The sequence below is a fragment of the Lithobates pipiens genome, unplaced genomic scaffold, assembly GCF_037356315.1.
Source record: "Lithobates pipiens isolate NorthernLeopardFrog02 unplaced genomic scaffold, aLitPip1_a1.2 Scaffold_10, whole genome shotgun sequence".
Lineage (NCBI taxonomy): Eukaryota > Metazoa > Chordata > Amphibia > Anura > Ranidae > Lithobates > Lithobates pipiens.
Genome location: NW_027507686.1, coordinates 34,933,608 through 34,947,251, shown reverse-complemented (window position 1 = coordinate 34,947,251; position 13,644 = coordinate 34,933,608). Strand labels below are relative to the sequence as shown.

Genomic DNA, 13,644 nt, shown 5'->3' with positions numbered 1-13,644 from the left:
GATCAAAATTGTCTTTCAAAGGAGCAACTGATCCACCAAAAAGAGATTTCTGCAGGACAAACGGAACCCCCACCCCCATAGTACCTCCATAAACAGGATAATCTCCCAAAATATAAGGAATATTACCCCCCCCCCCCCAAAAATACCTCAATATAGAGAATACTACAATCAATATAGAGAATAATATCCCAAATAATGCCTCCATATAGAGGATGATACCCCAAGTATAGAAAATAATATGCCCCATAATAGGTTAATATAGAGGATAATACCATTAATATAGAGAGTAATGCCCCCCATAGTACCCCCATATATAGGATAATACCCTTCATATAGACAATAATACCCCTTATTGTACTTCCATATAGAGGATAACACCCCAAAATGCTGAATAATACCCCATCTCCATAGTACCCCCATGTAGAGGATAATAATCCTCCCTCCTCCCATAGTACCCTGAGTATAGACAATAATACCCCCCGTTTTACTTCCATATAGAGGATAACACCCCAATATACAGAATAATACCCTATTCCCATAGTACCTCCATGTAGAGGATAATACCCCACCATAATACCCCAATACAGAGAATAATACCCCCATAGTGCCTCCATATGGATGACAATACCCCCAATATAGAGAATATTATCCTCATAGTACCTCCATATAGAGGATAGTACCCCCAGTATAGAGAACATTACCCCTAAATAAAGAATAATACAGAGATAAATAACCCCCATAGTGCCTCCATATAGAGGATAATACCCCTCCCACACTGACTGCATACAGAGGATAACCCCCCAATATAGAGAATAATACCTACCCATAGTCCTTCCATATACGGGATATTCCTCCAATATAGGGAATTATATCCCAATACTACCTCCATATAGAGAACCTACAAAGGATAATCATCCCCCCACCAATACTCAAAATAACACCCACCTATATCACCTCTCTGTACTGTAGTGGTGTACACGCTCTCAGGATGAAGTTCAGTTAATGAAATGGCTCTGCTGTGCTTGCCTACTCATATAGGGAACCTTCAGAGAGAAGTGAGGCATGAGGCACACCCAACCCAGCTCGGTGTCACCTATTATACGAGGTGGATCAGTGATGGGTGATGAGTGTTCAGTGTCCTCTAATAAGAAGGTGAGAAGTGACTGGAGCCACATTACAGCTAAATATTCTGTCTGGGATACATACCATACCTGTACCAACATTTACAGAAGAAGCTATGGGCCTCCACCACCTTATTGTCAGTCTAATGCTTGTGGGGGCCCCCACCCCCTTCTTACTGGTCTACTGCTTGTGGGGACTCCAAACCCTTCTTAGGACTCTACTGTTTGTGGGGGACCCGACCCCCTTCCTTTTAGTCTGCTGCTTGTACCTTAGAAGAAGCAGATGGGGACCCCATAAAGCCTGACCTCACAATCAGTTCAGGAGAAGACACTGGAGGGATCCTGACAATCAGGACAGGAGAAGACACTGGATGGATCCTGACAATCAGTGCAGGAGGAGACACTGGAGGGATCCTGACAATCAGGACAGGAGAAGACACTGGAGGGATCCTGACAATCAGGACAGGAGGAGACACTGGAGGGATCCTGACAATCAGGACAGGAGAAGACACTTGATGGATCCTGACAATCAGGACAGGAGAAGACACTGGATGGATCCTGACAATCAAGACTGGAGGAGACACTGGAGGAATCCTGACAATCGGGACAGGAGGAGACACTGGATGGATCCTGACAAACAGTGCAGGAGGAGACACTAGATGGATCCTGACAATCAGTGCAGGAGGAGACACTGGCTGGATCCTGACAATCAGGACAGGAGGAGACACTGGATGGATCCTGACAAACGGTGCAGGAGGAGACGATGGATGGATCCTGAAAATCAGTGCAGGAGGAGACACTGGATGGATCCTGACAATAAGGACAGGCAGTGCAGGATGGATCCTGACAATCAGGGCAGGAGGAGACAATGGAGGGATCTTGACAATCAGGGCAGGAGGAGACACTGGAGGGATCCTGACAATCAGGGCAGGAGGAGACACTGGAGGAATCCTGACAATCAGGACAGGAGGAGACACTGGAGGGATCCTGACAATCGGTACAGGAGGAGACACTGGCTGGATCCTGACAAACGGTGCAGGGGGAGACGATGGATGGATCCTGACAATCAGTGCAGGAGAAGACACTGGAGGGATCCTGACAATCAGGGCAGGAGGAGACACTGGAGGAATCCTGACAATCAGGACAGGAGGAGACACTGGAGGGATCCTGACAATCAGGACAGGAGGAGACACTGGAGGAATCCTGACAATCAGGACAGGAGGAGACACTGGAGGAATCCTGACAATCAGGACAGGAGGAGACACTGGATGGATCCTGACAAACGGTGCAGGAGGAGACGATGGATGGATCCTGAAAATCAGTGCAGGAGGAGACACTGGATGGATCCTGACAATAAGGACAGGCAGTGCAGGATGGATCCTGACAATCAGGGCAGGAGGAGACAATGGAGGGATCTTGACAATCAGGGCAGGAGGAGACACTGGAGGGATCCTGACAATCAGGGCAGGAGGAGACACTGGAGGAATCCTGACAATCAGGACAGGAGGAGACACTGGAGGGATCCTGACAATCGGTACAGGAGGAGACACTGGCTGGATCCTGACAAACGGTGCAGGGGGAGACGATGGATGGATCCTGACAATCAGTGCAGGAGAAGACACTGGAGGGATCCTGACAATCAGGGCAGGAGGAGACACTGGAGGAATCCTGACAATCAGGACAGGAGGAGACACTGGAGGGATCCTGACAATCAGGACAGGAGGAGACACTGGAGGAATCCTGACAATCAGGACAGAAGGAGACACTGGAGGAATCCTGACAATCAGGACAGGAGGAGACACTGGATGGATCCTGACAAACGGTGCAGGAGGAGACGATGGAGGGATCCTGACAATCAGTGCAGGAGAAGACACTGGAGGGATCCTGACAATCAGGGCAGGAGGAGACACTGGAGGAATCCTGACAATCAGGACAGGAGGAGACACTGGATGGATCCTGACAAACGGTGCAGGAGGAGACGATGGAGGGATCCTGACAATCAGTGCAAGAGGAGACACTGGATGGATCATGACAATAATGACAGGCAGTGCAGGATGGATCCTGACAATCAGGGCAGGAGAAGACAATGGAAGGATCCTGACAATCATGGCAGGAGAAGACAATGGAGGGATCCTGACAATCAGTGCAGGAGGAGACACTGGAGGGATTCTTACAATCAGTACAATGGCAGACACTGGAGGGATCCTGACAATCAGGACAGGAGGAGACTCTGGAGGGATCCTTACAATCAGTGGAGAAGGAGACACTGGATGGATCCTGACAATCAGTACAGTGGCAGACACTGGAGAGATCCTAACAATCAGGACAGAAGACACAGGATGGATCCTGACAATCAGTGCAGGAGGAGACACTGGATGGATCCTGACAATCAGGATGGGAGGAGACACCGAAGCGATCCTGACAATCAGTGCAGGAGGATACATTGTAGGGATCCTGACAATCAGTGCAGGAGGATACACTGGAGGGATACTAACAATCAGGACAGGAGGAGACACTGGATGGATCCTGACAATCAGTGCAGGAGGATACACTGGAGGGATACTAACAATCAGGACAGGAGAAGACACTGGATGGATCCTGACAATCAGTGCAGGAGGAAACACTGAAGGGATCCTGAAAATTAAGATAGGAGAAGACACTGGATGGATCCTAACAATCAGGACAGGAAGAAACACTGGATGGATCCTGACAATCAGTGGAGGAGGAGACAATGGAGAGATCCTGAAAATCAGGACAGGAGGAGACACTGGATGGATCCTGACAATCAGTGTAGAAGGAGACATTAGAGGGATCCTGACAATCAGGACAGGAGAAGACACTGGAGGGATCCTGACAATCAGGACAGGAGGAGACACTGGATGGATCCTGACAATCAGTGTAGAAGGAGACATTAGAGGGATCCTGACAATCAGGACAAGAGGAGACACTGGAGAGATTCTGACAATCAGTGCAGGAGGAGACACTCAAGAGATTATGAAAATCAGTGTAGAAGGAGACATTAGAGGGATCCTGATAATCAGGACAGGAGGAGACACTGGAGAGATTGTGACAATCAGTGCAGGAGGAGACACTGCAGAGATCCTGACATAATCATAAAAACAGAGCTCTCCTGCAGCATTGTGACAGACAGATGGTGTAGGACAGAAGAGGGACTCTCCATTAAAAAGCACTGTGAAGGTCACTGGGGAAGCCATATATTATATTGCAGTGCCCATTGTTTTAAACTGCAACATGGAACAGCAAAATGACTCATCACTGAGGAAGGCTCCAGCATCAGATGCCCTGCTTTTCTACTTTTGGGTGGAGTTCAGAAGACTTAAACTTTCTGTCTGTGACCCTATCAGGGAGATTTTGGACAGGAACGTACATTATCCTCATTAGAAGTAACCCTAACAACAATTTGTCCCTGTGTCTTTGTCCCCATGGGAGATATTTCTCATCACTTCTTGTCCTGACAGAAGGGCAGCAACAAAACCTAATCCTCCCACACTCAATTCAAAACGAAAAGCTTGTCTGCACCTCTGACCACCAGATGATGACTATTAAAGGTTAACTCCAGGCTAAAAAGGAAGAGGGGCTTCCTATAATAAAGACCACTCACTGCTGCTCTCTCTAATTGTGCAGGGTGACTGGTCACGTCTCCGCCCCCTCATGTCATTTTCTGCAGTGGGTGGAGCCTGATGGACCCCCACACAGCTCTGCTCGCTGCATAGGCTATGTACAGCACTTTGATGACGTCACTGCTGCTTTTACAAGGTAATATCTGGGTTTGTAAAGGCATAAGGTGCCTAAAAGGAGGGTTTATATGCATTGTATCTATTGCGGAATACTGTATCAAAAGGAAAGTTTTTGGGCTTAGAGTTCAGTTTTAAGAATAAACAGGTCCCAGCACAAACTCTATTATTATTATTGTCAGCAGCTTGGAGTTTATTCCAGCCAGACTCCATGGGCGATGTGTCATTATTATTACTATCAATAGCCTGTAAGGGGTAAGGACCACTGGCATCTCAAATATGTGCCATTATTATTACAATATGATTATTATTATCAGCAGTCAGTGTGCCGGCACCGACTCACCAGTGGATTCTCTCAAGTGAATGAGATGACACTTGGCAGGTGACACGGGTGATGTAATCACAAATGACAGTAATTCCTAAGTCTGCTGTGAGAACCGGTCGGTTAATACGAGTTTCTGAGAGTCTATTAGATGACAATTAGTGATTAATCGGCTCCAAATGAAAGGCAGTCGGGTGTGTGTAAAGCTGGGGCACCCCAGGCACAGAAACCAGCACTGATGGCATGCTGTAACAGGACCTTCCCGGACCTTTGCATACACTAAATGCCTTAACAGCACCTTGCTGGCTCCCTGCACACATGGCATGCTGTAACAGGACCTTTCTGACCCCTTGCACAAACGGCATGCCATAACAGGACATTTCCAGCCCCCTACACAAACATGGCATGCTGTAACAGAAACAAGAAAAAATGTGTATAGTGGCGTTGCCAAATAGACTGTATATTAATACATAAGTCCATCCGATAAGTCCTTAAGGTGAAGTAGTCAGTAAGAACCACCAGTGATGTCATCACGGCATAGGGTGCCCCCAAAATCTATAACAGACTCTTATCTAAGCATGCAGCCTGACAGATCAGGAGGGGGGGCTGAGCGAGCACTCCCCCCCTCCTGAACCATACCAGGCCACATGCCCTCAACATGGGGGGGGGGGTGGGTACTTTGGGTGTGTTTTTATTAATGTTTGACACTTTTTTGGTGAATGGGTACAACTCTGATGTAAAGGAGAAAGCTGTGGAGGCTGATGAAAGGGCCTCTAGTGATCAGAGACCACCTTACATCAGAGTTTCCCTTTACACAAGAGTCTGCAGCATTCCCCCTTACATTATGGTCTGCAGTGTTCCACTTTACATCAGAGTTCCCCTTTACATCAGGGTCTGCAGCATTCCCCTTCACATCAGGGTGCGCAGAATTTCCCCTTTGCACTGTAAAGGGGAAAATCCTGCAGACCCTGATGTAAGGATGAACTCTGTGGACCCTGATGTAAAGGGGAACTCTTGTGTAAGGGTGTGTTCTGGTGACTAGAGACCCCCCTTACATTAGAATTTCCCTTTACACCAGAGTCCACAGCATTCCCCCTTACATTCCTACACTATAAGGGGGAACCATGTGGATTCTGATGTAAATGGTAACTCTGTTGTAAAGGAGAATGCTGTGGACGCTGATGAAAGAGGAGGGGGGGGGGGGCTCTAGTGATCAGAGACCACCTTACATCAGAGTTTCCCTTTATACAAGAGTCTGCAGCATTCCCCTTACATTATGGTCTGCAGTGTTCCCCTTTACATCAGAGTTCCCCTTTACATCAGGGTCCGCAGAGTTCCCCCTTGCACTGTAAGGGGGAAAATCCTGTAGACCCTGATGTAAGGACGAACTCTGTGGACCCTGATGTAAAGGGGAACTCTGTGGATTCTTGTGTAAGGGGGGAGGGTTCTGGTGACTAAAGACTCCCGTACATTAGAATTTCCCTTTACATCAGAGTCCACAGCATCCCCCCTTACATTCCTACACTGTAAGGGGGAACCATGGGGATTCTCATGTAAAGGGAAACTCTGTGGACTCTGATGTAGAGGGAAGCTCTGTGATAATGGGTGGGGATCAGGATTTTTCACATACTCCCCACCCATTATCTGCCAGGATTGGCCTATGGTTGACATCTGCCATTATTTGATGTTGATTTGTAGAAGTTTGGGATTGCTTAGAACAAAGTGCTGGGAGTCGCTGAGTTCTGATTGGCTAGCAGTACAATTTGTTACTGGACGCCGACATTTTCTGATCCACTTGCAATAAAAATTCAGTTCTTATATATTTTCATTATTGAAGAGATTATCAAAAGTGACGCTATGAGCGGACAGATGGCGGTCCCTCAGTACACATTTGATTTTAAAGCACGCGTCAGCCGATCGTTACCCCCCCAGTCCGTCCAAAGATGCTGATATTATCTGCATGCCCAATGGGTGATGTCAGAGAGGCAACAGACAACCACTCCCACAAAAGAAATCTCTCACTCCCCATTGGTCACACCAATGTAGGACTTCAGTTTCCAAAATGCTTATTGTAGTTCCTCCCCCACAAAGGTGTAGCAATCATCACCGTACAAGAAAAGTGGTGAGAATAGCGGCAATGTTTAGAGAGTAACGCAGGAATAACATCATCTCCATTATTTCCGGAGTAATGCGGGAATAATGAAGTCTGGAATAACGCCATCCATATCACTCAGAAACTCAGACACCCTCATACATTTATATACTACATGATACAGAGCATATTAAATATTAGCAGTGCGTCTCACCTGCAGCATGGTGGGTTTGGTGGGTGCGCTGCGCAATGATAGGCCAGTCCTGTCCCGCATGGGACGTTGCTTTGCCCCCCTCTTCATTTTTCTCTCACTGACATTGCCGTCTGCGATCTCCGTCCGCTGGAACCCCACAAAGTTCTGGATGGAGAGATATAGGCGTGAGCAGAGGACGTACATGGTATGAGAATGACTTATCCCTTAGAGGTTCTTCTGTGACAGAGGGACATCCATGGACTGCAGGCAGATGCGGAACGCTCACACCATTGGGACCATACGAAGGGCAGACGCAGAGCGCTTGAACCATGGGGGCATATGGAGGGTGAATCAACAGAGCGCTCACAGCATGGGGGCGTACAGAGGGCAGAAGCGCATCGCTTACACAATGGAGGCCGTACAGTGGGTGAGAGGATGGACTCTGAGAATTGTCCACATAGGAGAGAGCTGACCCAATTACAGATAATGAGCAGTGGTGGAATAGCAGTGCTTACACCAAGCTCCATATCCTGATTAATCTGTACACCCATCGGCATGTCTCAGGATAATCAGGAGTCCCTCGACCGCCATCTGTCTAAGAGGATTGAGGCCTCCTCATGGCAGACGTCATTGTCTGGGCAGACGACAAAACATGTCAGCTGTACTGCAGCGTGATGCTGAACTTAGTCCCCTTCAGAGACCATCACAGGCTCAGTCCTCTTCAGAGACCACCCCTGGGATCAGCCGCCTTGAGAGATCACCCATGGGATCAGCCCCCTTGAGAGATCACCCATGGGATCAGCCCCCTTGAGAGATCACCCATGGGATCAGCCCCCTTGAGAGACCACCCCAGACTCAGTCCCCTTCACAGGCCACCCTGGGTTTAGTCCCCTTTAGTGACTTTCCAGGTTCAGTCCTCTTCAGGAACCGCCCCAGACTCAGTCCCCTTCAGAGACCACCTTGCACTCAGTCCCCTCCACACCACCCCAGACTTGGTCCCCTTTAGAGATCACCCTGGAATCAGCCCCCTCTGAAGAAGACCCCAGACTCAGTCACCTCCACAGTGAACTCTGAACTCAGTTCCTTCCACAGAGGACTCCGGACTCAGTTCCCTCCACAGAAGAACCTGGTTTCATTCCCCTCCATAAATGACCCTGGATTCAGTCCCCTCCATAGAAGACTACAGACTCAGTCCCCTCCACAGAAAACCCTGGTTTTAGCCCCCTCCATAGAGGACACCAAACTCAATCCCTCCACAAAAGACCCAGACTCAGTCTCCCTCACAAAAAGCCCCAAACTCAGACCCATTTATAGAAGACCCTGTACTCAGTCCCCTCCACAGAAGACCCTGTACTTAGCCCCCCTCCATAGAACACCCCTGACTCAGCCACAGGGGTACCCAGGCTTAGCCTCCTCCACAGAAAACCCCTGAATTCAGTACCCTCCATGGAAGACCCCGGGACTCAGTTCCTCTATAAATGACTGTGGATTTAGCCCCTCCACAGACTACCCTTAGCTCAGTTCCTTCTATAGAGGACCTCGGGCTCAGTCCCCTCCACAGTAGACCCTAAACTCAGTCCCCTCCATAAATGACCCTGGATTCAGTCCCCTCCACAGAAGATCACAGACTCAGTCCCCTCCACAGGAAACCCTGGATATAGTCCCCTCCATAGAGGACACAAAACTCAGTCCCCTCCACAAAAGGCCCTAGAGTCAGTCAGACCCTGTACTCAGTCCTCACCACAAAAGACCCCGGGCTCAGAACCCTCCACAGAAGATCCTGTACTTAGCCCCCATCCACAGAACACCCTCTACTCAGCCACAGAGGCTTAGCCTCCTCCACAGCCACAGAGGCTTAGCCTTCTCCACAGAAGACCCCTGGACTCAGTTCCTTAAAAAGAGGACCCCAGGCTCAGTCCCCACCACAAAACACCCCAGATTCGGTCCCTTTCACAGGAAACCCCTGGTTTCAGTCCCCTCCATAGATGATCCTGGATTTAGTCCTCTTCCCAGAAAACCCTGGACTTAGTCACTTCTATAGATGACTTTGGATTCAGTACCCTTCATAAATGACCCTGGATTCAGTCCCCTTTACAGAAGACCCCAGGCTAAGTTGCCTCCATAGATGATCCTGGACAGTTCCCTTCGATAGATGACCTTGGATTCAGTCCCCTCCACAGTTTGTGAGGTTGAATAAAGACATCATAGATGACCCTGGATTCAGTCTCCTCTGCAGAGGGTGTACTGTCCCTTGAAGTGAGATCACACAAGGATTTTTCTGACCATCAGATATCTCTCCATGTGTAAGCCGACCAGAATGTTTTCCATCTACACAGAGTTGACACCACGACTGGCAGCTCAGTTGGCACATTTCATTTTGTGATGTTCAACAGGAAAAGCTCTTGTATGTCCACGAAAGCAATTACATGAGCAACTTTGTCTTCTATTTTCACACCCCAAAGGTGCAAGGAGGAGTCAACAGAAAACGAGGGGAGATCTAAAACTCATAGAGCAACGATACGACACAGGGGGTGTCAAAGGTGCAATAGATGCAATAAAGGCCAAACCAATGTGCACATAAAAGAGGGTGTCACAGGCAAGATATCAACAAAGTATCTCAGAAAATGACCGGCATACTGGCAAATTATCACAGGAACCCAAAGCACTCCAAGCCACACACAGGAACCCACCAAAACAGCATGCACGCCCTGACAGTAAAGTTATTACAGCCTGCAATACTGCCATCCACCACAAGAGGGGACCCAACCAAAACCTAGTTGGCTGGACAGAGACAAGCAGAAGCAAATCTCACATAAAGTTTGATGCACTTTAAGGGTTGTGTACACACGACCAGACTTTTCGATGGACTATGTCCGACGGTCTTCCCGACTGACTTTCGGCGGAGTTCCGACTGACTTTCTGAACGAACAAACTTGGCCACACACAAGCACACCAAAGTCTGATGGATTCGAACGTGATGACGTACAACTGGACTAGAATATGAAGTTCATAGCCAGTAACCAATAGCTGCCCTAGCATCAGTTTTTGACCGGACCCGAGTCCGTCAAAAAGATTTGAAACATGTTTTATTTCTAGGTCCGTCTGACTTTTGGGGAAAAAAAGTCAGCTGGAGCCCATACAGGATCGTAATAGCTGGCATATTCATTCCGCCGGACCTAGTACATCGAAAATTCCAGTCGTGTGTACGCAGCATAAGAGCTAAATGATCCCCCACACTCCTCTGAGATTCCTCAAGCTAATCTGCAAGACAGAATCCTAGTGTGATCATCCCACCGCCACACACAACACTATATGCAGGACTCATGGGGCATTGGGGTGCACTAACACCACCTGCAGTTTTTCCCCCTTGACCAAGAAGGTGTCACTTCACCCGATGTGATGAGATTTCTTGCCTCTGATGTGGCCATAGGTTATATGGACCGTCCGATTCTAATGACTGGTTTGAAGTTCGGAATTCCGATACCAGCACAACATCCTGATCACAGAAAGTCCAACCACAGCCTGACAGCTTCCTAGGTTGGTCTGCCAGTCTGTAGGTGATTTTGTAAAGCCAGGGCATACCATTTTGCATCTGCATGCAGCTCACAGTGCGTAGTATCAGAGGGAATCATTTTCATCGCTTCAAGGCTAATAGTTTGGATCTTATGGGAGACAAAACATAACCCATCTAAACGACAAAAAATTAGTGCAGTTGTTTCAATTGCCACTTGAAGCATGAGTTTCTCCAAACAGTATGGTCACCTGCTGACTTGACACCAACCACAGGCAGCTTAATTCTTCAATAAGACACAGAAGATGAATCCAACAGACGGATGTTAATGCTGTATTTTGAAATGTAAAACTTTCCTAAACCCTGTTTCTGTGAAGAACTAACATGGAAGAAGTGGGGAGGGTCTAGCTGGGACTGAACTAACTAGCACTAAACAGGTGGGGAGGTCAAAGGGAGATACCAAATTACATAGTAAACAAGTTATAGTGGATCAAAACCACCACTAGATGTCAGTATACAACTGATTAATAGCAACCTAACATAGTTCAATACAAGAACAGAATAAATACATAGTAGAGGAATAAAGCATGTGGTGATCTCCGACCAGTGGAAGTAATGATGAATGCCTATTTCCTTCTTTTTTGGCAGTCGCCATGTCTATGAGGATTCATTCATGGTATGCCTCTCTCCCCTCAGTGATGTGATTATCTGTTCTACACACACAATCCTCCAGAGATTTGTTCAGGGAGAGTGACTACTATCAGAGCAAGGTGTGAACTCTGGTCTGCAGGCTCATTCAGGTACTGAACTATGGACATTCATTCTCCTGAAGGAATTAGGAACATGTATGTAATATTATCACCCCATATTCTATATCTAATATAATATATGGTGATTATAAGTCTCCGCCCCAACACCTCCCCCTATGATGAGTGACATCACAATGCAGTCCTGACCACACCTCTGAACATTCTTCCTCTTGGAGGAATTGGGAACATATCTGTAATATTATCATATCACGTTCTACATCCAATATTACAGACGGCGATTGTAAGGGTCTTTCCCTAACCCCGCCCCATGATAGGTGACATCACACTGCGGCCCTTACCACACCTCTGCAAAGGGAACATTTTATAAACAGACTAAACACCTTTTAATAACTTCAAATAAACATTGACCTAAGTGATGTTGAGGATGATCGGGATCACCATTTAGAATGAAGAAATACATTGGAAATGTTTCCTTCCAGCGTGATAGGTCTGATGGCTTAGACTTATAACTTCCAATGAAAAGTATGTACAAAGGAAATCTTTTATCATGCTGGAAACGGTGAAGTTGGAAACACAATTTTCTTTCATTTTCTAATCGTTAATGGGGTCAAATCGAGAGACCTTCAATGAATCATGGAGAGATATGTATAAGTACTGACCTTTTGAGTAAACGTGGAGAGATATGTATAAGTACTGAACTTTGAGTAAAGGTGGAGAGATAAGTATGAGTACTGACCTTCGATGAATGTTGGAGATATATGTATGAGTACTGACCTTCGATGAGTGGTGCATAGACATGTATGAGTACTGACCTTTAATGAATGGTGGAGAAATATGTATGTGTACTGACCTTTTGATGAATGGAGGAGAGATATATATGAGTACTGACCTTCAAGGAATTATTGGGGAGATATGTATAAGTACTGACCTTCAATGAATGGTGGGGAGATATGTATGAGTACTGACTTTTGAGTAAGGCTGGGTTCACACTTCCCTGCATCCAATTCGCCTGACAGGAGAGTGTGACTGGCTCTCAATGGAGCCGGTTCACACATCTCCAGGGTGGCCATGGAGCGCACTGCAGAAGGGTTCTCTGCGTCTTTGGCTCCATTTCAGGTCCGAATTTAGGCAAAAATTTGGATCTAATTCGCCTCTGAAATGGTGTATAGGGATGCATCGGACCCCCTGCTGCAAGCCACTCTGCAAATAGTGTGAACCCACCCTAAAGGTGTAAAGATATGTATGAATACCGACCTTTGATGAATGGTGGAGATATATGTATGAGTACTGACCTTCGATGAATGGTGTATAGACTTGTATGAGTACTGACCTTCGATGAATGGTGGAGATATATGTATGAGTACTGACCTTTCGATGAATGGTGGAGACCTGAGAGATATGTATAAGTACTGACCTTCAATAAATGGTGGAGAGATATGTATACATACCGAACTTTGAGAAATCATGGGGAGATATGTATTGACCTTCGAGGAATGGAGGGGAGATATGTATGAGTGCTGACCTTCGAAGAATGGTGGGGAGGTATGTATGAGTACTGACCTTAGATGAATGGCAGAGAAATAAGTATGAGCATCGACCTTCAATGAATGGGGAAGAGATATACAGTAGTGACCTTCAATAAATGGTGAAGATACGTATGAGTACTGACCTTTGATGAATGGTGAAGATACAGTACATATGAGTACAGAACTTTGATGAATGGCAGAGTGGGGTTACCCTGGTAAGATTGTGGATACAGAGACAAGACGCTCCCATCGTAGAAGAAGGTAGAGATCTCTGGTGCTCTCACACACTGCATTGCAATAACAATACAATCATTATTAACATGACAATACAATATATGCTTACTTGAACAATCT

General features: G+C 46.9%; 1 protein-coding gene across 2 annotated transcripts in view; it reads right to left on the bottom strand.

Annotated features, from left to right (window-relative positions):
* KIFC3 (kinesin family member C3) overlaps nucleotides 1–7,926 on the bottom strand; it is a 29,654-nt gene extending 21,728 nt beyond the window's left edge. The window contains exon 1 of one of the 2 annotated variants that reach the window (XM_077453844.1): nucleotides 7,505–7,926. In XM_077453844.1, coding sequence (XP_077309970.1) covers nucleotides 7,505–7,687 — 183 coding nt within the window. In that variant the 5' untranslated portion in view covers nucleotides 7,688–7,926. The remainder of the gene's footprint in view (nucleotides 1–7,504) is intronic. The other variant, XM_077453846.1, reaches the window with a different exon arrangement.
* Between the last annotated feature and the right edge of the window lie 5,718 nt (nucleotides 7,927–13,644).